Here is a 26,378-nt window from a genome sequence, read left to right on the forward strand (position 1 = left end):
GATCCGCCTGCCTCGGCCTCCCAAAGTGCTGGGATTATAGTGTGAGCCCCTGTGCCCGGCTCCGTAGAGTTTTTATGTGAAAACAAGGACAGTAAAAGAACAACAACAAACCCTAAAGTCACAAAGTTTATGTTAACCAATCAATTAAATTATGGAAATTTCAGCAGCACGTTCTTCCCAAAATGCTTTCCAATCAAATCCTCCTTCTCCAGTAAGAATGATCACAGACATAAATTGCCTAATTAATAACCTTAATTCTTACAAGTTTACATATTTATGTCATTTTATAAACAGATGCTGGCCAATGTTAAGACTCCTAAGGACTTGGTATTAAAAACTGAAACCTCTCATCAGAATTTCTATTTTTATATCTGTGACTCACCAAACATACTTGGAAATGTCCATTTTCCAAGCTGACTTTCCAGTTAGATTTTAATCTTAAATAAAGTGTGTATGTGGTTTTCTTAAACAAACTGTCACAATGGACAAACTGGATGCCTTTCCATGAATGTCTACGTATCACCCTGATATCACCCAATGAAAAAGAATACAACACTTACACTTTAATAGAATTCTACCAGTAAACATTTTCTGAGTTTTGGTTTCTAGTACCTGCTTATCTAGCGTTAATAATAATCACCCGTTCAACAATTACAGAAAAAAAACTAAAGTTCTAAATTTGAAGTATATAAAGAATATTCCTTTAAGAATATAAGGTAGTCAAGATTTCCTTTTACTCAAAAAAAAATCACTTCAGAGGTGACCTCCATGTACAAAAGGCAAGATCAGTCACATTTATCACTGGACACAAAGGATATTTCAAAGGTATTTAAAAATGGTAATCTCAAAAAGAAAAATTAATTTTAATTTTTCTATTGCATTATCAAGACCACAGTTGCTTAACAAGTTAATTATGCTATTGATACAAAACATACAGTATTTACACAACTGTACAAAATAATTTAATGTTTACAAAAATATTAGAATGTTTAGCTGACTGACACAGTCTTAAGTAATCTCTTCTAGAGAAGTACATAGTAAGACCACTGATTCCCATTTCATTTCTTTTTTAATAAGTCAAAGAAAGGATGCTGCAATGCTTCATCCAAGGTAATTCTTTGAGTTGGATCATATTCTAACATTCTTCGAACCAGGTCAAACAGTTTCTCATGTTCTTCATCATGACAAAGCATAAATTCCTGGGGGAGAAATGTTTTTGTTTTAAAAAAAATTAGTAATAGTGCAAACATGTGGTTTATTTTTTTAATCTTTAATCTTTTTTCTTTTACCTTTAATGGTTTGCAGCGTCTCCTAACATATCTACCAGCAGAACTGTGTTCATCCCAATCTAGCTGGTTATGGTGAAAATACTTGCGTTTTCTACAGAAAACAAAAAATCTGGATTAGTAAAATAACAAGAGTCACATCTTTACTCTGCACCCATGAGGGGAGACATGGTAAGCAGCTCTCTCTAGGTGTATAGACTTATATTATATATATGCATACAATTTTTAAAAACCTCAGCAACAATTATGTATCAGACACCTTATATCCCCCACTCTGTGAGGTTTTAGTGTCTCAACTAAGTTGTTCCTAACTATCATACATGGAACAACGTCAGCTTAAAACTAGGGGCCCCCTGGATTCAGTCCTGTAAATTCTGTTTTCACTAGATCTAGAATGGGGCTAGAAATCTTTAAACTCCCTAGGTGGCTTCTGTGGTGAAGCTGTGTTTGGAAATACTACCTTGTCTAAGAATATACAGCCGGTTAAGGACAGAATAAATTTCACACTTAGAGTGATATGATTCCAAAACACAAGCTTTTTCATATTCTATGTATTATTTTTACATCACCTTAAGAAAACATTTATGCAAACGTAAACTTGAGTTTAAAAAAAAAAACAAAAAAAACAAACCCCAAAAGCCATTTTGTTTACTAGATCAGTGGTCCTCAACCTTTTTGGAACCAGGAACCGGTTTCATGGAAGCAGATCCGGGGAGGAGGGATGATGGTTTGGGATGAAACTTCCACCTCAGATCATCAGGCATTAGATTCTCATAAGGAACCTGCATGCAACCTAGATCCCTCGGATGCGCAGTTCACAATAGGGTTCACATTCCTATGAGAATCTAATGCCACTGCTGATCTGACAGGAGGTGCAGCTCAGGCAGTAATAATGCTCACTCACCTGCCACTCATCTCCTGTTGTACAGCCCGGTTCCTAGGGTTTGGGGACCCCTGCACTAGATCACAAGGTAAATATTTTTTATTATATTAGGTTTTAAAAACATGGCCGAGTGTGGTGACTCACGCCTGTAATTCCAGCACTTCGGGAGGCCGACGCAGGCGGATCACCTGAGGTCAGGAGTTCGAGACCAGCATGACTAACGTGGTGAAACCCCATCTCTACTAAAAATATAAAAATTAGCCAGGCATAGTGGTGGGTGCCTGTAATCCCAGCGACTCGGGAGGCTGAGGCAGGAGAATCACTTGAACACAGGAGGCGGAGGTTGCAGTGAGCTGAGATTGCACCACTGCACTCCAGCCTGGGTCAAACAGTGAGACTCTGTCTCCAAACAAAAAAAAAAAAAAAAAAAGGAGTAAGATGCAGTTACAATTTACCTCCAGTACAGGAAAAAAAAAAAAAAAAAAAGTCAAAATCTATAGTCCTTGGAATGAGCATTACAACAACGTTGAGTTTTCTGTAGTCTGAATATATGCTACTGCACGTATCCAACAAAAGGCTTTAATCTTAAAAACATACCTTGTTTTCTGAATCATGTGTTGTGGTATGGGTCCTAATATTCGTTCCATCATTGCCAGGTGCTCTTTACTATCATGAGTCTAAAAAATACAAGAAAAAGAAATTTAGCACTCTGCATTTCCCTACAAACACATTAACTTGTTCAATCTAAAATTTCAGTTTCCTTCTTTATTTGTATTTCTTATACTGTTTAAAGAGTAACTGGGCAAGATTACCAGAAAAACTGTCTCCTCATTTAATCAGCTGCTTAATGAAAATTAACAACCAGTACCCAATGAATAGTTCACTTGTTAACACTTACTACTCCCAGGCAACAGACACACAGTCCCAATAATTCTCTAAACAACGAATTTCAAAGACGTTAAGATACTACCTCAAAGTCATATAGCTCATATATGAGGGAAGTTAAGCTATCAACCCATGTCAAAGCACATATCCTTAAATTAGACAGTAGCAGAGCCCTGGGTAAAGTGTAATACGGAAGACTGTCAGACTTACAGCTGGAATGGTATGCTTCTAGAGCAGAGGGTGGCAAACTTCTATAAACGGCCGGACAGTAAATATTTCAGGCTTGGCTGGTCATGAATGGTCCCTATTGCACATTCTTCTTCTTTTTGTAAGAACAGGCACCAGGCAGGATTTCACCATGGGCCAAAGTGTGCTAACCCTTGTTCTGGAGAGCAGAGGCTTTATGCAATACTTTTAGAAGGAATCTATCAACTAGTGCACCTTGCATATTGCTTCCAAATCGTGATACATGACAGGAATAAATAATACTAGCTTCACATTTTAAAGAAATTCCTTAGTTTAAGAGTATTTTGCAGGGTGGAGTTAAAATATAACTCACCTCTCCAATAATGTGTACTTCATTTAAAACTCAAAGTGATTTATAATCACAAAATCACCTGAAGCATCCATTTTATATAAGTCAGATGGAAGCATTCACTTTGCTTAACTTTTTCTTGACCCTACAGCTCACCACTGCAAAACCAGACAACACCTCCCAGAACTGACTGATAACCGTGACTCTAAGACATCAAACTTATCTATAAACTCGGAGCACTGTTCAACAGGATCTCTACGGATGAGACAGAAACAGAAACCTGGTGAGGTGCCCCACAAACAGTGAATCCATCGCTGTGCACTGCTGCCAAGTGACTCTCAGCTCATCACAGCCGCACACCCCTGCCCCGCTCTAACTTCAAACCAGCTTCAACAGTGCTGAGCTGGGACCTCCAGCCCCTCTTCCCCAAACAAAACAACACAACACCTTCATCATACCACAACCCTACTTAAAGTTCTTCAATGGTTGCATCACCTAAAGCTTTCAAGAATTTACATTTCAGGCTGGGTGCGGGGGCTCACACCTGTGATTCCCAGCACCTTGGGAGGCCGAGGAGGGCAGATCCCTTGAGGTCAGGAGTTCGAGACCAGCCTGGTCAACACAACAAAACCCTGTCTCTACTAAAAATACAAAAAATTATTGTGATGTGGTGGTTCGTGCCTATAGTCCCAGTTACTTGGGAGGCTGAGACATGAGAATCACTTGAACCTGGGAGGCAGAGGTTGCAGTGAGCCAACATTGCGCCACTGCACTCCAGCCTGGGCGACAGAGTGAGACTCCATCTCAGGGAGAAAAAAAAAAATTAGATTTCAGATGTAGGTACAACTTAAGGACAGAATGGAAAAGAAAGTAGTTTCCTACTTTTTGTTTTACCAATTGAGGACTTTTTATTTTAAAAGCAAACTACCAACAACTATGACTATAATTACATAAAAGAGACATTTAAAAAAAAAAAAAAAGCAGGAGGGATAATCTAATCTCTAAATAATGGTCAGAATGGCAACCCCAGACAACCATTTTCATTTTGGACCAGTCTACTTTTGGAAACCACTGACTTCTAGGATCAAACCAATACCCTGCAAAGTCTTTGAAGTCCTTTATGAATTGATCCTTGCCTATTGTTCTAATTTTCCCATTTATACAGGACACTGACAACGCTATTCTACCCCGAGTAGAATATGTTCATTCACTCCTCTGTGCCTTTACAGATACTATTTCCTCTTCCTTATATGCCCGCTGCACTCCAGTTTTCTAACTCCTCCTCTTCTTCCTATGTTCTCAGTGATGCCTTCCCTAAAGAAAGTAATTATTAACCTTTCCTGGGTTCTCCCTCCCTACACTTTGTTTTTTTGTTTTTTTTATTTTTTTTTGAGACGGAGTCTCGCTCTGTCACCCAGGCTGGAATGCAGTGGCGTGATCTCCGCTCATGCAAGCTCCGCCTCCTGGGTTCATGCCATTCTCCTGCCTCAGCCTCCCGAGTAGTTGGGACTACAGGCATCCACCATGACATCTGGCTAATTTTTTGTATTTTTAGTAGAGATGGGGTTTCACCATGTTGGCCAGGATGGTCTCGATCTCCTGACCTCGTGATCCACCTGCCTCGGCCTCCCAAAGTGCTGGGATTACAGGCATGAGCCACCATGCCCGGCCCTCCCTATCTACACTTTCTACATTGTTCCATCACAGCAAATGCTACACTATACTGCAATAGTTTTCCAATGTCTTTTGCATGACTTGAGGAAGATGTTGTCTCTTCACCCTTATGTACTTATACTTAGAAATGCCTAGGACATTATAGATGCTTAATACTTTAGAGTAAAATACAATCCCTTGTTGTTCCTGAATTCTTTTATAAAAAGGAGTAAGTGACCCGTAATGGCCCACTGACAGTCAACATAATCAGAACTGAAAACTGACCACATTAACACTGCTGCAAACTTATGAAGGAGCTCCACAACGTAAAAAAGGAGACAGTATGAACCATACATGAACCATGTGTTACAAACACTAATCACATGCAAAATTAACCATGATCACTCACTCACAGTAATATTTCATTCAACTGTGGTTTTAAAGAATGACCATTTTGCAAATGTAAGTTTTAATCTCAAGAATAATGATGTATGGCAATTTTCCAATATGGAAGTCAAAACTTTAGCATGCCTTTAACAATTTGTTATGAATTATTAAATGGAATTTACTAGCCACGTACCTGAAAGACTGTGAAACCAAGGTAATATTCAATAAGAATGCAACCTATGCTCCAAACATCACAAGGCTGAGACCAACCTAAAGCTATTTTAAAACAAATAGAAACATTTTACTATGAAACAACTTTTAAATGACAGTACATTAAATCCTTCCCTATATGGGTACTCCCTTTACAGAACCCATTTGGGAGAATATGACACCAAATTCAGGGTTTATATTTTTAGTTTTACAGCAAATGCTATTCAACACACTCTCATGGTCCATATGCTCACATCAAGACACAGTATTCTAACTAGGGAGGGGTGCATGTTATGCAAAATAAAAGGGGGACTACCATTTTCCAAGTATACAACCAATTCGTGCAAATATTCCATAGTCTCTGAACTGTTTATATGATGGGAGTGCACTGCTGTTGAAACCATTATTATGCTCAGTTCATGGTTAGTCCAAGAATTTTTATATTTTATTAGCACAAATGTAGGTTTATAATTATCCTCAGAATGAAATTACTAATCCCTTATCAATTATTAGCTTGATGCATGAGTTACTTCTTCCATTAAGAGAAATAATACTGTTTTGCACAAATTATATAAAGAATGTAATGGGAATTATAAGCAGTGTCACCTATAAGCAGAAATTACAGACCCACTGGAGCTCAGAGAGGGATCTATATACAAACATCAGGGCTGTCTATACATGATTTTATATACTTTCTCCTTCAGAATTCTCAATGACAGTATTATTCAGATCAGAATAAAACATCTAGTCACCTTAAATCTATACTTAACTGGGAAGGAGAAAGAACCAACCACATTGATATTTTAATCTTTCAAAGATCAAATATTTAGTTAAAAAAACAAATGTATAAATAAAACCTACATTCAAAGACATTTCAATTACTTTCAGTATCACTGAGGTTAAAGATAAAGGAAGAAATATATTCAAGTCAATATATATTGACTGTGACTTAAGTCATTTTTGTTAACCCCCCCACCCCAGTGTCTATCATTTGAACAAATGGATAATAATGGAGCATGGGCCAGGTGCGGTGGCTCATGCCTATAATCCCAGCACTTTGGGAGGCCAAGGAGGGTGGATCACGAGGTCGGCAGTTCGATACCAGCCTGACCAACATGGTGAAACCGCATCTCTACTAAAAATACAAAAAAATTAGCTGGGCATGGTGGCAGGTGCCTGTAATCCCAGCGCCTTAGGAGGCTGAGGCAGGAGAATAGCTTGAAACTGGAAGGCAGAGGTTGCAGTAAGCCGAGATTGCTCCACTGCACTCCAGCCTAGGCAATAAAAGCAAAACTCCATCTCAAAAAAATAAATAAATAAATAAAATATATAAATGAGCCGGGCGTGGTGGTGTGCACCTACAATCCCAGCTACTCAGGAGGCCAAGGCAGGAGAATCGCTTGAACCCGGGGACGGAGGTTGCAGTGAGGTGAGATTGCACTACTGCGCTCCAGCCTAGGTGACAGAGTGAGACTCTGTCTCAAAAAAATAAATAAATAATGGAGCATGGTTTCTACCTATTGACACATATAAAGTCTGTAAATGATAGAGCTTGGACCTCATAAAAGTTTTCTTTTTAGATCAGGCACTGTGGCTCACACCTGTAATCCCAGCATTTTGGGAGGCCAAAGCAGGCAAATCACGAGGTCAGGAGTTGGAGACCAACCTGGCCAACATGGTGAAACCCCATCTCTACTAAAAATACAAAAAATTAGCTGGGCGTGGTGAAGGGGGCCTGTAAGCCCAGCAACTTGGAAGGCTGAGGCAGGAGAATCACCTGAACCCGGAAGGCAGAAGTTGCAGTGAGCCGAGATCGCGCCACAAAATCACATTTCTTTGATGCATTTAGCTAACAGAGCCTGTTTTCTTATGATCATTTAAGATTTACTTGTTCAAAAATAACCACCACCTGAAATATCTTTCACAGGCAGTATCACGTTTACCACTCAGGAAAAGTACAGCAATGTCCACACATTTTTTATGAAAACAGAAAACGTTTTCTGAATCCTGCTAAGAAGATCATACTTCCCCACACCACCAGTAAAGCTGTAAAGAACAAAAATCTCTTATTCAATTATAATATCAGAAAGACTGGTGTCTTGTCTACTGACCCAAAATGACCTCGGGAGCTCTGTAGTGCCGGGTAGACACCAAAGTACTGTGATGTTCATCATCATACGTTGCACTTCCAAAGTCAACAACTTTGATATCTGTGTTTTTCAGTGTGCGTTCATCACGTTTCTAGAGAGATACAGTTGAGTAAATATGAAATTCAACAGATATGAAATATTTTATAGCACTACTCAAAAGGCCAGCACATGAATTATCTTCTTGATTGTCAAAATAAGCTCATGAGAAAGGCAAAGAAGGATTACTTCTTTTCGGTTAAACATCAGGATATAATGAAGCTCAGGAGTGAAATTCCTCATCCAAAGATCATCAAGTTAAATTAATTTTAAAGACAACCACCAAAAGTAAAACAAGTCTTTAACTTACCATTTTAGAATTATATTTGACTACATAGTCAGACTTCACAAATAAAATATTTTCAGGCTTCAGATCTGTATGGGTTAATTTATTATGATGTAAAACTACAAGAGAACAAAAACACATTATTAGTTTCACTTACAAACTTAATTTGTACTACCAGGAAAGGAGAATTGGCAAAGGATACAGTGGTTAAGAGACGCTTCACCTTTACTTGTAAAATGTCTATTTTTTTAGTGACAACATTTGGATATATAGCTTTTATAATAAAAACAAGTTTCCTGGTGCTTAAAGATTTATCTTAATTGTTAAGGAGGTAAAAACACAAAAAATATTTAAAAATAGAGATTTATCACCGGCCATGGTAGCTCATGCCTGTAATCCCAGCACTTTAGGAGGCCGAGGGGGGCAGATCACCAGGTCAGGAGACCTAGACCATCCTGGCTAACACTGTGAAATCCTGACTCTACTAAAAATACAAAAAATTAGCCAGGCATGGTGGCGGTCGCCTGTAGTCCTAGCTACTTGGGAGGCTGAGGCAGGAGAATGGCATGAACCCAGGAGGTGGAGCTTGCAGTGAGCCGAGATCGCGCCACTGCACTCCAGCCTGGGTGACAGAGCAAGACTCCATCTCAAAATACGTACATACATACATACATACATACATACATACATAAAAATAAAGATTTATGAAGTGTACTCACAATTTATTGACTGGCAGATCTGATATGCCATCTGCCTGATGTGGTCAATTTGAAATGGCAGAAAGCTGTTTTCTTTAATGAAATCGTAAGTACTAAGCCCCAGCAGTTCAAACACAATACAAACATGACCATGATGATCAAACCATTCCAGCATCTGGACACATCGGCTAAAAGAGAGCAAAATAATAATTCAGTTTACGCAAATCTGAATATTTCATGTAATAAGATGGCTCCTAGGTTAAATTTATACTTACAAGACACTATTGGGATCAGTACTATTTAAGTGCTCTAATACTTGGATTTCTGAACGAGCTGCTTCACGGTAACGGCCTACGTTTTTTACGATTTTCACTGCTACATGCATGCCATCCCTTAAAAATAAAATTAAGATAAAAATGATAAATGTACAGGAGTGAGTTGAAGCCATGTTATGCTCTAAAGCATAATCTTAATTACCAGTTCCTCTATGCCTTTTAAAATAATCTTTCAGAACACATTATAGCAGATTCCATATAACATCATCTCAAAACATTTTGATAAAATACTTTACATGAAGTGATAATTCCCTTAATACTTATGAGTTTTAACATTTGCTCCCAGAATTTTAAATTTAATTACATTTTGTACAACAACAGTTTTAAAATATATATACAATTGTAAACCAAAAATAGAATACGCTACTGTTGAAAGTATTCATTCATTTACCAGGCTAGGCCTACTCTGTGCCAGGCAATGCATAGGTATTAGTGATTAAAAGACGTGGTGTGTCCCTACGTACTTCGAAGTCTAATGGAAAAGACAGACACATAAACAACTTAGACTTCTTCACAGAAGAGGCAGCACAGAACTGAGTCCTGAAAGATAGCTGGGAGTTTGTCAGACTGGGAGGGAAACATCCAGGTAAAAGAGACACCAACTCTAAGTAATGAAGCCCAGAAAAACCTTAGCAGATGCACTGATGCAAGTATACTGAAACAGCTGCAGGGGAGGGCACTGGGCTTCAGACTGGGGCGTCTGTTAAGAATGCTTCCTAAAAAGCATAGAGCCATGAATGTTTCAAATCTTCTACTTCTTTTTGTCTTCCTTTTTAAACCTAATCTACCTACAGATGAGCCAGCATTCAAGCCTTCTTTTTCACTATGGCCCTTCCACTTTACAAAACCATACCCATCTCTTACTAGTATAACAAGATGTATGCCCTAGGCTATAAAAAACATTTGGGGCAAACAAACACGTATTCTAATGGCTGGATACGAAACCTTTTTCCACATCCAGTGGTTTCCTATTCATTGCTTTCAACAAGGCCCCAATGAATGTGAACCGATAAGTCACTAAACAAATTTTTTGATGTTTGGCATACACCTCAAGACTTAAAAGAACTCTAGTAAGATTACTGTGACAAAGCTTCTACTCCTATCTATTTAATTATATGACCAAAAAGTTTTCTCAGTGCTTGTATCCATAAAAACGAAAAAAGAAAACAAACAATGCTAAACAGTCAGATATTTATCTATGGCTACATGTCCTCATTTTTTTAGAGGCCTCAACCACCCCAAGAAAGGAAACATTCCAGGCCAGATATGGTGCAGGGGTGTGCCACACGTGACTACAGGCTCACACCTATAATCCCAGCACTATGGGAGGCTGAGGCAGGAGGATCACTTGAGGCCAGGGGTTCCACACCAGCCTGAGCAACATAGTGAGACCCCATCGCATTAAAAAAAAAATTTTTACAGATACATTTCATTAAATACACCAAGACTTAGACTTTCAAGAAATTCTAAAAGGACATTAATGGGATGGCTAGTGAAATCTGAATATAGTCTGCAGATTAGTTGGTAAAATTTGAAAACATATGTATGTATAATGATAAAGTAAATCTTATAAAATGTTAACATTTGGAAAATCTGGGTGAAGAATACATGGGAATTCTTTGAACTATTTTATTAACTTTTCTGTAAGTCTGAAAATATTTCAAAATACTTTAAAGTTCAATTTACCTTCACATATTTGTTACAGAAAAGCAAAATGTGGGGATAATTTAGGAAAATATTTATGGAAAGTGAAATGAAAATAAATTCAATAATAAAACATTTCTAAGTATTCAAGAAGAGTTTGTTTATGGATGATGGTAGGTGCCACGCTGCTATGGTATTTAGATTCCCTCAAATGCATTTAAAGAGAGGTAAGCTTTATTTCTTAATATTAATATTTACATCCAGTTGGAAATTACATCCTTCCCAAATAATTTATGATAAAAAATTTTAAGTCATTTTAGAAATGTGTAGTTTCACTACAGTTCTAAGAGCTTCACTTACAAAAAAGTTTGCAAGCCACAAAATAGAGGTCCTAGAGGAAAACAGTAAAATGAGGCAGAAAGGGTCAAATCACAAACTTTATTCTCTAGGCCCTAGATGATAAAATTTCTTTATAGTTTAGGAAGCTAACTCTTAACATTTAAGATTAGACATGCTTTATTGCCTCTGCAATCTGAAATTGCCAAATCTTGTATACAGGGTCAAGGCCCTCAGTTCTAGAGTTCTGGGAAATTCCTTCACTTAAACATCCACTTTAATTTCAATGATTTCCCCGTTGAAATTGGTCTTTTTTTTTTTGAGACGGATTTTCACTCTTGTCGTCCAGGCTGGAGTGCAATGGCGTGATTTTGGCTCACCACAACCTCCGCCTCCCTCCCCTCCCGGGTTCAAGTGATTCTCTTGCCTCAGTCTCCCAAGTAGCTGGGATTACAGGCACGTGCCACCACACCTGGATAATTTTGTATTTTTAGTACAGACAAAGTTTCTCCATGTTGGTCAGGCTAGTCTCGAACTCCCAACCTCAGGTGATCTTCCTGCCTTGGCCTCCCGAAGTGCTGGGATTACAGGCGTGAGCCACTGTGTCTGGCAGTCAGCATTCTTAAGATCCACATTCATGGTAAATTAATCATACACAGTTCAAGAAATTTTGGTAAGTAATTTACCCCCTAAAACACGTGGCTACCATTTAAAATATATTCCATCTTGGCTGGATACGGTGGCTCAGGCTTATAATCCCAACGTTTTGGGAAACTGAGGCGGGTGGATCACTTGAGGTCAGGAGTTTGAGACCAGCCAGGCCAACATGGTGAAACCCCATCTTTACTGAAAATACAAAAACTAGCTAGGTGTGGTGGCAGGCTCCTGTAATCCCAGCTGCTCCAGAGGCTGAAGCAGGAGAATCACTTGAAGCCAGGAGACAGAAGTTGCAGTGAGCCAAGATGGCGCCACTGCACTCAAGCCTGGGCAACAAAGGCCCTATCTCAAATAAATAAATTAATTAATTAAATAAAATGTCATCTAAATTATGAATCTTTCCCCACCAAAAATATCAGAATGTTCAAAAAGGGAAAAACAAACTTACATGCCATGATCAATGCACTCTACAACTTTGCCAAAGGCTCCTTCACCCAAAGTGTCCACGATTTCATCTAAAGTGAGGAGGGAAAAAGAGGTGTAAGTACCTGAGTACAAATTGTCTAGTTATTCAAACAATGAATGCTTAAGTGTGGAATATTTTCAAATGATCTCTATCAAAGCATAACTAAGGTTTCAGCACTCAAATTATTTTAGTTTCAGCTGCTACAAAAACAATTAGATAGAGCTATCTTTCTTGCTCTAATCTCAAATTCCACTGATTATTTTGGAACTTTAGAATAGAAATATTTAAATTCTACAGAAAAGAAGAAATACAAAAGAACAAACAAACCCACAAAAAACAAAATAAAAAAGCAATGAAGAGTTCTTTAGCCCCCCGCTGACAAACTATTCTTAAAAAGATTATTCTTTCTGCAAAGTTTAAAAAGTGTTGAAAAATATTCTATACATCTTGCTCTTAGAACGTCTCCACTTTGACAGATCAGGTGACCCTCCTCATCATCCTCTATACTCCTGGATCTTTTCCTTCGGTGGCTCTTCTGGAACGGCAAGTGGGCAGCACCAAGATCGTCCAGCCAATCAATATATCAGAGTGAATTCAGGGCAGAATACGCAATTCATTCAGCGGGGAGATATTCAGGCATTCAGATAAGCACCAGGCCACGAACAGTTGGCAGGAGCAATTTCAAATTCAGTCCCCAGAAATTCACAGGGCACAGTTTATGTTACAGAAGAAAAACATGGCAAGGAACAGATTTTCAGATAAGATACTTAAAGTGGCAATAGAAAAAAACAACACAATTGTCTCTTTAAAATACTGATTTAATTGAAGTCTGAAATTTAAAGAATGCAATGTCATGATTTACTTATCTCTTGCTATAAATAGCATATGCTGTGAATTGAGATGTCTAGTTTGTCAGAAAAATGTTTTCAAATGTCAAGACTATTTGAAATTATTCTAATTTAGCAATATTTTAAAATATACATGATTAAAATAAAAGGGGAAATAAAGGCTAGTTAATTTCAATGTTCAATCTAATAAAAACTAGTTTTACTGAAGAAAACTTGGGGAGAAACTAATTCAAAGTTCACTGTTCAAGCAGGTGAAGATGTCTGAGTACAAAAAAAAAAGGGGTGGGCAGACTATTTGGATGTTTCCCATTCAGCACCCATCTTCACAACTTCAAAAGAATTCACTGCAGACAATGATGCACTGTACTATGGAACTATGCTCTATGTAGGTTAGTAACATTTAGGTATCCACCAGTGCAATGTTTCACATTTGTTTTCAAGTACCAGATAAAGGGTTTCTAAGGGGAAAAAAAAATGCTTAAGATGAAAGATGGGTGCATGATTTTTTTGTAAGAATATGTTACAAATACAAAAATATTTTTATTATTAAAATCAATAAACTCATGATCTGGTCTGCAGAATATGAGGAAATGTGGGCAAACGAGGGCTAATAAATATATAGATCAGCTACAAGAATCTGGAGGTTTCCTTTAAGGATTTGAGTAACATAAATACAATTATAATATATCCAAATAGTATTTTATATATATATAAAATTAGAAACTTATCAGCTCATTAAGAGTACACACAAATAAAACTCCACTCAAAATAAAAACAAAATCAATCATACCGAACGTGACTGATGACTTGAACAGTGTCTATTGCGCTTCCTTTTAGGACTGCTTCTCCTGCTGCGGACTGAAGATTTACTGCAGTGGATTCGATAACCGCTTTCAATGTCTCTGTGATAATGTCTAGGAACGTATCCTTCACAGTAGTCATTCCTGTATTCGTCAACGTATCTCCGGTCCCGATAATCTCGCTCATTCAAGGACCTTGCTTCTAAATAATGACTGCAAACACATTAAAAGATTTCAAATTATTCTCTTCATTCTGCAATAATGTGGTTCAAACAAAACATTTTTCTCAAAAATTCTTGGTTTAAACAGCTAACTCAATATAAGAAAAAAATTCAAACAGATGAATTAGCATTTATATTTATCTCACAAAGCTTAAGAAATAATTTTACTTCAACAAACAAGCAAATGGGCCCATTATAGAGATTGCTGACAAGCATTTCACACCGAGGAATAAAGCTTGAGTCACATCATTAATTTAGGTCCAGTGTTTACTTGATTAAGTGTTCCTTTACCTTCTGCACCTGTATCTAAGCTGTCTTAATCTCTCACAGAGGTACAATCAGAGGCAGACAAAAAAGATTCCTTTGTCTTTTAATGTAAGAGCATTTTAGATATCCCTGGCACACAGAGAATTCTTTCATGAAAGGTACATTAGAGCTATAAGGAGCCTTAAATGTATTCCAGCCCTTTCATTTTACCGACGACTAAATTAGGATCCCTAGAAGAAAAATGATTTGCCAAGGTTGTATAGCACATTAGTGACAAAAACTAAAATATTTTCTAACCGCTATTATACAAGCCAATATTATTACACACATCATCTATCATGTCTCCTCTACTCTTTGCATTTCTAGCCTTGTTATTCCTGTTTGAGATATAGACAACGTAGCTTTTGAGGACTGCCCCATGTGCCAAAGGCATCTAAAATATATCCCCCTAAAGAACGAAAGGGATCCTGCAGTTTAGAATTACAGTAGTTCTACCACCGTACTTCCCTTTGCACTTCTAATTTCCTGTCATTCCTGTTTGAGAAGTATGTAAGAAACAACAGAAGCCACCATCCTCTAGTGCCATAGTGCTTTAATCTACAGATCCCTTTGAAAATCTGCTGGAAGCCATGGACTCTCTTCCCCAAGAAACACATAAACAAAACTGGGCAAGGATTTTCATAGGTCATGGACCTCAGGATGTCAATGGATCCCAGTTAAGTAGCCTTGATCTGATGGAAAGAAAAGGACATAGATTCATTTGGCCCAGTTTCCCGTCCCCCTCTCTACCTGGGATGAGTGTCCTCTTCAACAGAGTGCGAAGCTTCAAGAGGGATGCACATGGAGCACTGAGGGAGAGAGGGGACACCTGCCCAGTCAGACAAATCGGCTAAAATAATCCTAACAAGCAATGGAGTGACGGATGTTGACTAGATTGCCCTCACCAACCCCTTTCCTTTCCCCAGAGTATGATGTCATTCTTTTTCCCAGGGGGCTCGTTTTGGCAGAAATAGAAGCATCTTTACAACTACTACCCAATAGGGCTAGTATCAAATCCAGGCTGGGGAGATACAGAAACCTGGTTCTCTCTCCCTAGCATCAGCTTTAAGTGGTATTTATTGGAGAAACAACTCCGGATATTTGGGTAAGACTGTGGGCAGTCTAGGTTAGAGATCTTATCAGTTGGCTTGGAACTGTCAGGGAGAGACCACCAACACAATAAGCTAGAAGTGACCATACTCTTAAGGGCATCCTTCCCATAAAAGTCCAAAATCCTTCTACTAGAAAAAACTAACACTAACAATCTTTAGCTGGAATACTGCATGAAGTTAGAGCTGCTAAGCCATAAACAATAATATAGAGTAACAAAACATGGAGTGAACACCATGAGGACAAACTAAAAGGATGAGAGTCTCTTCAATAGACAATGGCCAATGACCAAGGCTGAGAGATTATATAAACAAAGTCTACAGAATTACACAGGCTATGGAAAGGGTAGACAGGATGAACAGACTGATTTAATTTTTTAAAATATCCACTGAATGCCCAGTGAATATTTCACTATAGCCTTTAAAATAGCCAAGACGGATGAGGGTAAGGGCATTCGTTTTTATATATCCACAGGTCCTGTGGGAGATAAAAAAAAAAATTATATAAGGCAAAGTCCCAGCCAACAAATAATGAACAATTTGAGATTACTCACATAAAAATGAAACAAAATCCAACAATGTAGGAAATTCTAAAAAGTTACAACACATGAGTGCTTAGAGTCAGAGATGGGGAAAAAATCTGTTTAAAATGGTCAGAGAATAATTACAAAAAAGATGGAAATAGAGTTGCATCTTAAAGGGAAGCCAGGATTTGGACAAAATAGAATACAGAAGAAATTCCGGTGGAGAAGAATGGCATGTTACCATCTTAAATTCATATGGCACTTTTAGCCACAATGGCTTAGAGATGGATTTGTCTATGCATTACTCAGGAAAAAGGCAATCCCGGCAAGAGCAATTTTCACACAGGGGAATGTAGACAAATAAGTAAGCTGAGAATAGCATCATTAAAAGCCCTGCATGCTAGGCTAAAGAGTATTTCTCAAAAGACGGTCTATTTATCAGCAATATCAAATATGGAGTTCTTATTAAAAATGGTAACCCTGGGCCTCAAGTCATACTCACTGACTCTAAATCTGGTCAACATACCTCCAAGGTGATTCTTATTCACACTAAAGTTGGAGAATCACTGCTTTAAGACTTGATACTTTATGTTACAGGCTTCTACGCACAATATAAAGATAGGGTTTACAGCCACATCAGTCTTTCTAATGCAGAATGGATTAACTAAGCCTGTAGAAAGGGAGACCAATTCACAGGCTACCTCCAAAAGACAAATCATAAAGAAAAGACACTATGCAACATATATATGACAAATGGTTAAAATAATATGTCATAAAAAGCTCTTCTAAATCAATAAAATATACTTTAATAAACAGGCTAAGAATAAAAAGACGTTCAAATGATCAATACTTATGTGACAGTGGACAAATTTGTTAGAAATTTAAAAATTCAGTTTAATCAAAACATTATTCTTGGCCTTTCAAAACAGCCAAGATTGGTGAGAGCATGAAGGGGCACATTGTATAATTTGGCAAACTTTCTAGAAAAAGAAATATGAACCTGTAGCAAGAAACTTTTAAGAGTTCATATCCTTTACCTTAAAAATGCTTCTTCTTGGAGTGTATTTTCAGGAAATAATCAGCAGCAAAGATTTAGAAACAAAGATTTTTTTTTTAATTATAATTTTACAGCTAAATAATGGGGACTAATATCCTATAGAGATTACCATCTTTATACTTTTCTGCATTTTTCAGTTTTTTTGTTATTTTATAAAAACACTCAAAGTTTTTGATCTTCAAAATTAGAACATTCTGGATTATGGTGAATGTTGACCACCAAACACATCTGGTACCAATGTCAAAGAAGGTATTGGCCTGGTGGTTAACTGGACTCAGTATCATGTTTATGTAATTAACTATGAGCATGAATGAACTGTTCATCACTCGTATCACTTCCTTTCTACATATATAACGTATAATTATCCTATTATCCTATGAGTAACTAGTACTATGACGTTAAGCCTTAGGATTTTTTGTATTTATTAATAGTGGGCTACAGATAGTTTTCTTTAGTATACTGTACATTAAATATTAATTATTTCTGGTCTTTGAAATCCTGCCATAAACCCTTCCCCTTATATAACAATGTGTATGAAGCATGATTTGTCTGCACTGACTACAAATAAGCTCAGTTTGGCAGAACAAGTCTGTTAACGTGGAGAAGGAAAGAAATTACATACTGTTTTTTAAAGTAACCCCAGCTGGCTAATTTAGAAAGCAATCTGGTAAACAGTCCCAATGGAACATCTGCACAAAACAAGAAAACAGAACCAACAAAACAAACGAAAAAGGGAAATTAATGAAACAGTGAAAGAAACCTACCTAGCCTTTCTTTAATCATTTAGAACTTTAAGATTCCTTTAATTCTATATAAATGTATTACCTCCAAATTTTACACTGGTAAGAATACAATACAACAGGACACATGCTGTTGCAAGTTTTTTATTGAGGCCATTTCCCAAATTACTAGGTACTACCTATGAAAACAATAGTTCTTAAATAAAGCCAGCTTCTAAAAATCCCAAACAAACATATCCCTTGGCCTCATCTACAAATATAACCTGTTCAATACAGTATAAGTGACTAATAATACACGTTGCTTTTCTCTGTTGGAGTAACTCCTCCCCTATAAAACCCTATCTGATTTCTGAAACACTTAATGAGCACTACAACATACACGTCTCCCTCTTATATACAAATTAAAGGTACGCATTGGGCATTCGATCACTATTACTTAACTTTTTGTGTGTCATCTCCCTAGTCACGTTACTGGCAGCTGGGACTCACCATGTTATTTAATACATTTTACATTCACTTACTGATCAACTGTCTCCTACCACTCCCAGGGAGACAGACATACATAAGGATAAGAACTTTGTTTTATTCACAGCTGCAGCCTCAGCACCTATAGTCTAGTCTAAAATAAGTACTCAAATATTTTCTAAATGAGTATTTGTTGACTGAATTATAAAACAATTTGACAGATGAAAGCTATACAAGCAAATGACAAATCATTTAAAACTATTAGAGCTACAATGCTACTAGTTCAAGAGTTGATTTACCAATCAGATTCTTTAAACTGGTGACATGGTTTACAATGCCTGTTCTCTTGTGTGCTACTATGAGATCTCCTCTTCCGCTTGTGACTTCCACGGTAGCTTTCATGTCCCCAGCTTTCTCTGCTATCCCAATCAGGGCAGTGAGTTCGTTTGGAATGCCGCATCTGTTGATAGAAATGAAAAGGGAATTGCGGAGGTTATAGATGTGTGATAGGTAAAATATTATATATATTAATATTATTTATCAAAACCCAACACACAGGGTCTTAGAGGCTCCAAATTCTTTTTAGGTGGTAATGTTTCCCAAGGCACTGGTATGTCAGATGACTGCTAAGAGGCATAGAGATCTAGTATTAAACTATGGGTAATACTGATACCTTAAGACATTTTTTTTGAATTCTGATTACATCCAGGACAACTTCTCAGCTTGGTGCTTGTCTTCAACTAACACTTGCAAACTGACTTTTTAAAAATTTAAAAAAAAGAAAAAAAAAAAAAGGGCCAAATGAAAAGGTTCAGGGGTACCATTTCCAGCAGACAAGAGTATTTAGCTAAAAATTAATAACTTTTTTGTTTTATCTTGTTTTGTTACTTTCTACTTATTAGTGATTTTCCAATTAAGTCATTGACATATTTTCTTTTAAAAATGTTAACATTAAAATGTGAGCTGATTTAAGGAGAAATAATATCACAGTGTCATGCAGCTTTGGCAAATTACTGTAATACAAATAACTTTAGTGCGAGACAAAAATACTTAGGGATACTAAATATGGGAGGTGACTTTGTTTTAACTGTGAAGAGCTATTCAATGATGAAGCTTTTTTTTCTCAAATTCTCCACAGTTCTTCTCTCTAACTCTCAGAATGACTCTAAGCTTTGAGAATATTAGTTCTGTGTGGAGAGAACACAATATTCAACAGAGAAACTGAAGACATATAAAAAGGTGATTTTAGGCCGGGTGCAGTGGCTCATGCCTGTAATCCCAGAACTTTGGGAGGCCAAGTCCAGGAGTTTCAGACCAGCCTGGGCTACATATAATGAAACCCCGTCTCTACAAAAAAATTTTTTTTAATGTTTATGTGATTTTATGAACTCATTTTCTCTATCCAACAAGTTCATTTTCTTATCCAGCAGTTATTCTTAAACTTAAAATCTATTTGTAGTAAATCTGAAGTAACTCTGAAAAAGAAATCAGCCTACAAGGATGCACACTGAAGCACGGTCACAGTGAAATCAAATGATAACAGTGACATCTGACTCTATTTACAAACTCCAATGCATAACCTGGTTCCTTCCAGGCTCAGCATCTGTGCTCAAACAATATAACCCCTATCTGTCTCTCCCCATCTTAATTATTTTCCAAAGCACAATCAGGTCCAAACTCTGCTAAACAGGGTAGTTTAAATGGTAAAAAGAGAAGAATTTCACAATTCAGTAAGGAGCTGAAAAAAGCTAAAATGGAGTAAAATCCACTTAGTTAACCTCATTCAGCTTGCCCAAATGACTAATAAGCAAACGAATGCAAGTAGAAATTTAAATGATTTTAAATGGATTAAAGGCTTTGAAATGAGGCAGCTTCAATTCTTCTGGGAGGTATTCCACAAGAAAGTATGTGTCACACCATCAGAGTCTGATTGCCACCAGATAGTCAGATATTTTCATTCACTCTCTTGCTGATTCTAATTCTATACCCATCAAACATCCTTCTAATGTGGCTCTTAGCTTACTTTACAGAGGAAGAGAAGGCACTGATCAGGTCAAACAGAAATTCTAAAACTCTTGTTAGCGTCTCAATGGAAGTGAGCATTCCGGTTTGATACAAATGGAGTTACTTCCATATTGGAACGTGACATGAGTAACAGCACAAATTTACTTGAGGCAAAAGGCCAGAACACAAACTTTCTTCATTAGAGCTATCAAGAAAAATTTACGGTTGGGCGCAGTGGCGCCTCATCCCTTGAGCCCAGGAATTCGAGACTAGCCTGGGCAACAAGGTGAAAGCCTGCCTTTACAAAAAATACAAAAAATGAATCGCACATGGTGACTTGAGCCTGTAGTCCCAGCTACTGAGGAGAATCACTGAAGCCCAAGGAAGTCAAGGCTTCAGTGAGCCATGATCACGCCATTGCATTCCAGTATGGACGACAGTGAGACCCTGTCTCAAAAAAAAAAAAAAAAAAAATTAATAAATAAATAAATTTCAAGTGCAATTCTTCTGAACCGTTCCGTCAAATACCAAAGTTGTATTTTAACCACATCAGGAACTCAGCTTGGTTAAATATTTTTAAATCATAGCAAGCAAAATCACATCTGATGACCGAGGGTTATTATTATCAACCTCCATTATTATGAAGTTTTTTCAAGACTTCTGTGTCTGCCTCAGTTTTGTTTTTTCCTCTTCTACTGTAAGTCTGCCACAACCAGCTAACCTCCAGCAAACCAGAATTCTCAAATTATGAGTTAATATGCAAACATTAAAATAAGAACGAGCTCCCTTGTGAGAGTACAAAATTTTTCTCAAGTTCGCTACTTCAAATTTAATTCAGCTGTTAGTCCCAGCCTCTGACCTCCCCCACTCACCCTGCAATGTTCAAAAATATTTTATCTGGAGGCACAAAGATCACCCCACCCAGGTTCTATGTGGTAAGGTTCCTTCGCATACACAAAAAAGAAGTTATCTAGAATCATGACACTGCCTCTAATAAATAAAGGACCCTGCGTGCTAGAATAACCAGGTATCTTTCAAAAACTAATGACACAATGCGTCTCATATGTAGATCCAGCGCCACCGCCCTTAAGATCCTGTAGTTCTTGACAACTTAACGCTATGTACATGGCTTAAAAACATCGAAATAGGTTATAAGTTTAGGATTGGAGGGCTCCAAGAGGACTGCATTTAATGGGTTACAAGCCAGCAGGGGTGTGTAAAAAGCACAATCGCACAGGACAGCTATGAAGCAAGACAAAGTGGCTGGCAAGCTCAGTTTGCGGGGCGGTTTCCTAAGGCTCGCATAAGCATATCTGGGCTATTTAGGCAACCAGGGATAATAAGATGCAAAACTATCAGAAATGCAGGTTCGCTGCAACAAAGCTGTGTTCAGTATAGCACAGAGGAGTAGCCTCCGCAAATTTCCACCTCTCACAAGCACCTACTGCTCTCAACCACCTGGATTTGCGCGGACGCCCGGTACCCACCTCCCGGCTCCCGGGAACCCGGCCAGTGCCTCTGGCGCACTCAACACAGGGGCAAGTGCTTGACTCGGGAAAACCCCCCAAACGCTACAAACGGCCCAGGCCAGGAATCCAGGGAAAGACCTGATCTCCGACAACACGAACGCCGGAGACGGCTCTCGAAAAGTCTCCCGACAGGTCCTCGCGCCCGCCGGCTGGAAGAGGTCCCGACAGGGTTAACCACGAGCCGCGCTCGCCAGCCAGCAGGGCACGGCCAGCCCAGGGCCTCCGGAGCCGCGACGCGAGCGGCCAGGGCCCTCAGAGAAGGGTCAGCGGCAGAACCGCGACGCCCAGGCAACTTTCGGTGCTTCCGGCGTGCACCAGCCGAGCAGCGCCCCGCAGAACTCCTCAGCTCCACAAGCCCAGGCCCCTAACGCGGTCGTTTCTCCGACACCTGGCTCGGGGACCTAAAGACCGACAGCCGCCTGGCCCCGCACACACCACCGGCAACCCTACCTCCGCAAAAGCAAATGGCCCTTCGGGCGAGAAATGTCGCCAAACTGCCGTCTTCCTTCCTCGGCCGCTGCGACAAACACCCCACAAAATGGCGGCAGCGCCGTCGCCCTACAATCCCCCGGGTCGCCTCTAGCGCCACCTACGCCGCGCGAACGCGCCTGCGTGACATAGCCTTGCGCGCTCCCGCCGCTCCACGTAAGGGCGGGGCTCCACGTGACGTAAGAGCGGGACCCGAGCCTCTGCACTGCGGCTGCGCGGCCCAAGCATTTCTTCCCCTTTCCCCGCCCCCGCCCCGCCCCCGCCCCCGCCCCGACTCCCTCCCGACCCCGCCCCGACTCCGTCCCGAGGCCTCTGGGCGGAGAAGGTGTTTAAGGTCTCGACGGGCTTGGGTGGAACCAGGAAGGAACGCCCGTGTCCCGCCCTAAGTGTGTAACGCGTGTCTGCCCTTTGAGGTGGAGTTAGGCTGAGCGCGGCACCTCTCCGCAGAGCCGGCTGGTGCCCGGTTTCCTGCTCTCCCAGCCGAGGGCGCCGCGCCATCGCGCTTTGCCTGCCCCCTCCGGGACCTGGACTCCGGAAGCAGCCGGCACGCGACCACGGCCCCCAAACCGCCCAAGGCGGAGCCTGGCTGGTGCCTGGGCTGTTCCATGGACTGGGTGCTTGTAGTCCTGCCCACTTGGCGCTTCCAGTCTAAGGTGGATTCGGATAAAGAGGCTGTCCCAGAAAACAAGCTCACGGGGTGCCTATCTTTTCAAGGCACGTGCTCCTATTCAGAACAAAACAAAACCCAGGAGGTTTCAATGGAGACTCCTGACAAGGTTTTCCTGTCAGGATCCCTACCTCCTGAGCAGAGCAGGGAGCTGGAAGTCTCCCTAACGAAGTTTTCCCCTTTATTTTATTTTATTTTTTTTTTGTCCCCGCGGGCTGATTTTATTCAACCAAGGCAGAAAAATGTCTCTGAGCTAGTGAGGGTCCGTTAAGGGGGCTTGCTTACCTCAAATAAGGTATTCTGCAGTTCTGAGAGCCCCCAGGCAGTTCCCCGTGTAAGTATGGAGCATGAGAACTCTGAGGGTCAAAGTCGGAGCCCTATGGGAAACACTTAATGGCCAGAGGAAAAGGGGCCTGAGAAGGAATGAGCAGGAGAGGAAGAGAACCAAGAATAGGGTGTCAAAGCAAGGGAGGGCTTAAGTGAGGGAAAGGGTCTAGGTAAGGTTAGACTGCAGATCTTCGAGGGGACGGCGGGCAGGGTGGGGGGGTGGGGCGGTGGTTCTGTATTCTGACGGGGATTCGCTGGATAAAAGGGAAAGCCAGAAATCAAAATTGGGAGGGTAGGGTTGAACTCTTGTGGGTATTAGCCCAATAGCATGTGGGAGACGTGTTATCCTGTTAGGTAAAAGGAGGGAACAGAAATGCCTTTAGTGATCTAACATTATAGAAACTTATGCCATCTGGTTTGGGTAAGTAGGGTAAATTTAGATAAATCTCGGAGATTGTACAGCATTTCAGAAAGTAAGTTGACATGACGAGTTGAATTTTCATGGAGATTGCACTCCAAGAAGTGAAGTTGAAAAAGAAACTTGAAAAATTGGAAGGATAAACTCTTTATGCTACAGAATGAAACAAATATTACTTTCGTCTGGAATAGCCACCATTTTTGCATCTACAAATTTAAATCTTACTCATCCTTGAAGGGCCATTTCTTTAAGGTGCTGTCTCTGACATCAGTTCCCACCCATTTCCCTGCCCCTGACTACTCCAGTGAGATGTGAAGTCCTCAAATAGTGGAGTATCTGGAGCCACCTGGTATGCTAACAGATTTTGCCCAAAGAGTGAAATGTATTGGTTCTACAATTGATTACACATCCTATCTCCAGGGAATCTATTAGAATTTTGAGCCTACTGGTCTGGGCGATAGTACAAGGTAGAGTGGTGCTCAAATTGCAGCATATGGGAATGTAAATTCAAGCTGGCACTAGAGAATGTTCTCCTGTTTCATGGAGTATGAGAGATCCTGCCTCATGAGGTTATAAGACTGTGTGGTCAGGACAGCCCACAATTCTGCTCAAAAAAGCAACACTATGTTAAAAAGCAGCCACCTTGAAATGCCACCTACAGAGGCCTTTATATTATAGATGTCACACACACTGTTACCCAATAGTAGAGTCTGCTTTGTAATTACATTTATCTCACTTTAGTGTTTTAATTTGTATGCCACCAGAAGGTCTAGTGTTTAAAAGTGTGTAGTGATCAGAAGGAAGCTGAGAATGACTAGCACTTCTATGCTGTGTGATGCAGCACTATGGTGCCCCTAGTCACTCTCTGTGGCTTTGTGCTTAGTTTGGAGACAAGGACCTGATTTATATTGTCTTTGGCATCTCAGACCTAGAACCCAGTAAATCTTTCCAGGTCATTTACATAAGCTGCTTTGGGCTATTTTGCTCAGTTGGTTTAAGGTCAAAGTGAGTAAGTTAAAGGTAGAGATTTCATCCCAGGATCACTGCACCAGTTAGCTTACCACCCTTACATGGCAGCCTCAACCCTTCCTATTAAGTCAGTTACCTGCAAGACTTAATGAAAAGATTTATCTAAATTTCTGAGAATCTACTACCAATACCAGAAACACTGCCTAATCTGGTGGTTTCATCTCTACACAAGAACAAGTATGTCCAAAAAAACCTTAGGTTAACTCGTGTCAAAAGCAACTAGTCAAAGGCTGGGTATGGTGGCTCACGCCTGTAATCTCAGCTTGGAGGCAGAGGTGGGTGGATCACTTGAGCCCAGGAGTTTAAGACTAGCCTGGCCAACATGATGAAACCCCATCTCTACAAAAAATACAGAAAAAAAATTGGCTGGACATGGTGGTGCATGCGTGTAGTCCCAGCTACTTGGGAGGCTGAGGTGGGAGGATGGTTTGAGCCCAGGAGGCAGAGGTTGCAGTGAGCCAAGATTGTGCAACTGCACTCCAGCCTGGGTGACAGAGCCAGACCCTGTCTCAAAAGCAAAAACAAAAACAACTAGTTTAAGACATTTTGTGGCCGGGCGCTGTGGCTCACACCTGTAATCCCAACACTTCGGGAGGCCAAGGCGGGAGGATCACAAGGTTCAAGACCAGTCTGGCCAATATGGTGAAACCCCGTCTCTACTAAAAATACAAAAATTAGCTGGGTGTGGTGGTGAGCATCTGTGCTCCCAGCTACTTGGGAGGCTGAGGCAGAAGAATCACTTGAACCCAGGAGGTGGGGCAGCAGTGAGCCAAGAGAGCACCACTGCACTCCAGTCTGGATGACAGAGCGAGACTCCGTCTCAAAAAAAAAAAAAAAAAAGAAATTTTTAGCTTCAAAGAGCAACCAGAGGAATATTCTCATCACACATTCCAGGATATGTATACTACATACTTACCTTCAGAAAACACTCATATATGAAAGCCAAGTTCTAGAGTAAAAATCTAAATTATTGTGTAAATTAAAAGCTTATTATCTTATAGAGTAACCTTTACAAAAGTATAAACCTTTGCCATTATAACCTCTGTTATTAGCTGCTCGTTATTGATATTTACTAATTAGACTTGCTTTTAGCTATCAAATACTCATTCTGTGCTAACCACTTTATATACATGATCTCATTTAATCATCTGAATCCTATAAAGTGATCATTGGCTATTTGCCCTAGATCAGTTATCAAGTCCCAGAATCAGGATTCAAACCCAGACCTTGCTTGCTCCAAAGCTGTTGTGTTTAATCTGTTCTACTGACTGCTTCAACTTACACAGCAACGTACATAGCAACTTACTTCACTTAGTCATTAGAGCAAACATCTGAGTCCATCTTTCAGCAAGATCAAAGGTTTGTCTTAAAAAACCACTTTCCAAGGTAATATATCAT

General features: G+C 39.6%; 1 protein-coding gene across 12 annotated transcripts; it reads right to left on the reverse strand.

Annotated features, from left to right (window-relative positions):
* Window positions 1–712: 712 nt before the first annotated feature.
* Window positions 713–26,378, reverse strand: CLK4 (CDC like kinase 4). 12 transcript variants are annotated; one of them, XM_017960190.2, is made up of 15 exons: window positions 22,501–22,669; window positions 18,817–18,977; window positions 17,935–18,001; window positions 15,373–16,209; window positions 14,086–14,308; window positions 12,892–12,982; window positions 12,430–12,496; window positions 9,285–9,401; window positions 9,031–9,197; window positions 8,336–8,430; window positions 7,951–8,080; window positions 5,823–5,905; window positions 2,767–2,846; window positions 1,290–1,380; window positions 713–1,199 (listed from the first exon to the last, which is right to left on the reverse strand). In XM_017960190.2, exons 4-15 carry the CDS (start codon window positions 15,423–15,425, stop codon window positions 1,059–1,061), a joined length of 1,338 nt encoding a protein of 445 aa, XP_017815679.1. In that variant the 5' UTR covers window positions 15,426–16,209; window positions 17,935–18,001; window positions 18,817–18,977; window positions 22,501–22,669; the 3' UTR covers window positions 713–1,058. The 12 variants fall into 12 exon arrangements, with proteins under 12 accessions (XP_017815679.1, XP_009207937.1, XP_021795733.1 ...); XM_009209673.4 differs by having other exon boundaries at window positions 15,373–15,431; window positions 22,501–22,640; XM_021940041.2 differs by lacking the exons at window positions 15,373–16,209; window positions 22,501–22,669 and adding an exon at window positions 26,287–26,378.

The sequence above is a fragment of the Papio anubis genome, chromosome 5 (assembly GCF_008728515.1).
Source record: "Papio anubis isolate 15944 chromosome 5, Panubis1.0, whole genome shotgun sequence".
NCBI lineage: Eukaryota > Metazoa > Chordata > Mammalia > Primates > Cercopithecidae > Papio > Papio anubis.